The sequence below is a fragment of the Olea europaea genome, chromosome 13 (assembly GCF_002742605.1).
Source record: "Olea europaea var. sylvestris chromosome 13, O_europaea_v1, whole genome shotgun sequence".
Lineage (NCBI taxonomy): Eukaryota > Viridiplantae > Streptophyta > Magnoliopsida > Lamiales > Oleaceae > Olea > Olea europaea.
The window spans coordinates 34-3,595 of record NC_036249.1 but is presented as its reverse complement, the minus strand read 5'-3'; the positions used below and the strand labels follow the sequence as shown (position 1 = coordinate 3,595).

General features: G+C 39.8%; 1 protein-coding gene across 1 annotated transcript; it reads left to right on the top strand.

Annotated features, from left to right (window-relative positions):
• Nucleotides 1–33: 33 nt before the first annotated feature.
• On the top strand, nt 34–3,256 carry LOC111407101 (protein MOR1-like). The gene is made up of 11 exons (XM_023036407.1): nt 34–155; nt 250–327; nt 526–684; nt 796–954; nt 1,087–1,184; nt 1,331–1,487; nt 1,566–1,682; nt 1,812–1,907; nt 1,990–2,061; nt 2,145–2,427; nt 2,645–3,256. Exons 1-11 carry the CDS (start codon nt 45–47, stop codon nt 2,911–2,913), a joined length of 1,599 nt encoding a protein of 532 aa, XP_022892175.1. The 5' UTR covers nt 34–44; the 3' UTR covers nt 2,914–3,256.
• The last annotated feature ends 306 nt before the right edge of the window (nt 3,257–3,562 follow it).

Genomic DNA, 3,562 nt, shown 5'->3' with positions numbered 1-3,562 from the left:
GTGTTTATAACGATAAATGTTGTTGGCTGCAGTCTGTTGAAGGAATGAAGGTTGTGTGCCATGAATTGGCACAGGCGACCACGGATCCTGAAAGCAGTGGAATGGATGATCTTGTGAAAGATGCTGATAGACTTGTTTCATGCCTGGCAAATAAGGCAATTGCTACATTAATTCCTTATTGTGAAAGGCCATTTGTGTGGTGTTTACATGGAAATGCTTGTAAATGCTCATAGCAAGGTTTTATTTCAGGTAGCCAAGACATTTGACTTTAGTCTGACTGGCGCCTCTTCAAGGTCTTGTAAATATGTTCTCAACACTCTCATGCAGGTACATCCATCCTCTTTCCATCGATTCCTTCCCCATAATTTTCATTATGGATACGTTGATAGAGAAACTCAGACTGACACATAAAGTGGAACATATTAAAGAGTGATCACTAAAAATGTGAAATTCATTTTGTCTCCCTCAGTTCTCAGATCAACCCACATACTTAGGGTTGCTGAAGTTTTGACCTGTCTTCTGCAGACATTTCAGAACAAGAGACTCGCACATGCTGTCAAAGAGAGTACTCTTGATGGTCTAATTACGGAGCTGTTGCTTTGGCTTTTGGATGAAAGGGTTCCTCGGATGGATGATGGCACTCAACTTTTGAGAGCTCTAAATGTTTTGATGCTCAAAATTCTGGTATATTTGTCTCCTGAAGTGCACGTCTTTGTGTCTCTGCGTGCGCAAACATTTGCTTAATTTTCAAGATAATAATGTTTTGCCCCTTTGGCCAACTAATCCTGAGTTCAGGATAATGCCGACCGGACCTCATCATTTGTCGTGCTCATAAATCTTCTAAGTCCTGTTGACCCGTCAAGGTGGCCATCTCCAGCAGTGAACGAGTCCCTAACCTTGAGAAATCAGAAATTTTCGGATTTGGTGGTCAAATGTTTGATCAAACTTACTAAGGTGATACTCTTTTCCTTTCCTCGTGAGACTTGGTGGCTGCTGCCATCTCTCGCACATTTCACATCTTTCAGAAATGGGTTGCTTCTTTCTTTTGAAGCAATATTGTTGATTACTAAAACTTGCACATGTTAGGTTCTCCAAAATACCATATATGATGTTGATCTTGATCGTATCCTTCAAAGTATCCATATATACCTACAAGAGTTAGGAATGGAAGAAATACGAAGGAGGTACCTTTCAAACCTTTAAAAATTAACGAAAGGAGTCTGTTCCTTGTTTAATGAGATACCTGTTGAGTGCTGTTCTGATTAATTTCACAATGTTTACTTATTAAATGTTTTAACTGGTCACTGTCAACATCTTTTGAATTAACAAGAGCGGGAGCTGATGACAAACCACTTCGCATGGTGAAAACTGTTCTGCACGAGCTTGTTAAGCTTCGTGGAACTGCCATAAAGGGTCATCTTTCCATGGTCCCTATAGACATGCAACCGCAGCCTATTATTCTTGCCTACATTGATCTTAATCTTCAGGTACTTGTGGCAAACTCTTGATAATACGCTAGGTTCCCGAGTCGCTCATCCTGATCATCTTGAAACAAAATTGAGCAGACCTTGGCAGCTGCAAGAATGTTGACCCCTTCTGGACCTGCTGGACAAACTCACTGGGGTGATTCAGCAGCCAATGGTCCAGCACCTGCAACTCATTCTGCAGATGCTCAATTAAAGGTATTTTTGCGCTCTATTACTTGAATGGTTGATTTGTCATATCTAATTTGGTTTCTTTTGTCCATGTTCTGTCCTTCTGTTAGCCATGCTTTCTCAAATAAATTTTGTGGTGATGTTTGGATCATACAGCAAGAATTAGCAGCAATATTTAAGAAAATTGGTGACAAGCAAACTTGCACAATTGGTCTCTATGAACTCTATCGAATTACACAGTTATATCCTCAGGTAAGTTCCATATATAACATCCATCCATTATAAGATTGAACATGCACATTTATCAAATTTTATTGACGGAATCTGGTTTCAGGTTGATATATTTGCTCAATTGCAAAATGCTAGCGAGGCATTTAGAACATACATTAGAGATGGTTTAGCACAGGTCTAGATCTAATTTTGTGTGTTCGTAGTTAAAGATACGAAGGAAACACTTTCTCGAGTAGTTAATATTAACTTCTATTACAGATGGAGAAAAATGCAGCTGCAGGAAGAACACCTTCAAGTGTACCTCTGTCAACTCCTCCACCAGTGGCACTTGACCTTTCTCCAAAATACGGCCCTGTCTCACCTGTAAATACAAATGATTCAAGAAATCTGAATGCTAAAGTTGAACCTACAAACTTCAGTTTGCCACCATCTTATGCTGAAGAAGATAGGGCTACCAATACCATCTCTGCAAGAGGTCCTTTTTCGGATGGTTTACAACAGAATTTGGGGGAACAAAGAAGTGACAGGTTATTATCTGGAGGTTAGTTAACCTGCAAATTGTTACTTGTTAGTTACTGCATGTTTCATGTGCATTATTGACGGGACTTAAAAGTCTAGTGGACAAGATTTTAACCACTTTTTCTTCCTTCATATTGACCATTGCTTTCCAATCCTCCCTACGAAGCATGCGTTTTTTTGTCTTTGTTGCTTGTGTTTCTGTGGGGAATATTTAACCGACGGATTCACTTCAACTGCAGTTTCAAGCGGTACATTAGATGCTATTAGGGAAAGGATGAAGAGCATCCAATTAGCAGCAGCTGCAGTAAACCCAGATACTAAAAGTAGGCCATTGGTACCTATGAATGGGAATGTAAACCACGGACTTCCTGGTCATCTCTCTGTCACTGAAGGTGTTGGTACCGAGAATCCTATGCATGGTGGGGTCCTTCCCATGGACGAGAAGGCTCTATCTGGCCTTCAGGCTCGTATGGAAAGGTTAAAAACTGGGTCACTCGACCCTCTGTAGGATGGAATAAGAGTCGGGGTGTGATTCTTTATGCATCCTGGTAAATTATGCCATATGATGCTAATCTTGTAATTTGGGAGATAAAACGGGGTTTATGCATTTTGAGCATTTGTCCCTCCTGGTTATTCGCACAACCTTGCATTTTTTTTTGGCTGATAGCAAATGCAGAACTTTGTTTCCTGTAATGTTGCTGCAGAGTTTGTGAGCTTAGTGATATAGGCAATGTGTGGTAAACCTATATTATGTTCATCCATATTTCTTGTATATTATAGTCATAACTTTGAGCTGTTTGGCGGTCGCCATGATTTGATCTCATGCAAAAGCTGTTAAATTTTTCAGTTCATAGTAACAATTCCGAATTTTTTTTCTTCGACATGCTAAATTTATTGTCATGTTGTATTTTCACCTGGCCATTTATATCCTTCTCGGGTCTTCGACCCTGCAGTTACTTGATCAGATATTCCATAAAGCTCAAGGGGGAATTTCTCCACCGTGTAACCTTCCAATATTTGTGCCCAAAATAAACTTACATTTTACGTCGCTACTTGTGTAACAGAGTGAAGGATTTTAGGGGTGAGTCTAAAAGTGGCAACATCTTCATTAAAAACATGATTTGTTACTTTTGCAGGTTTAAGGAAGAAGCGATTTT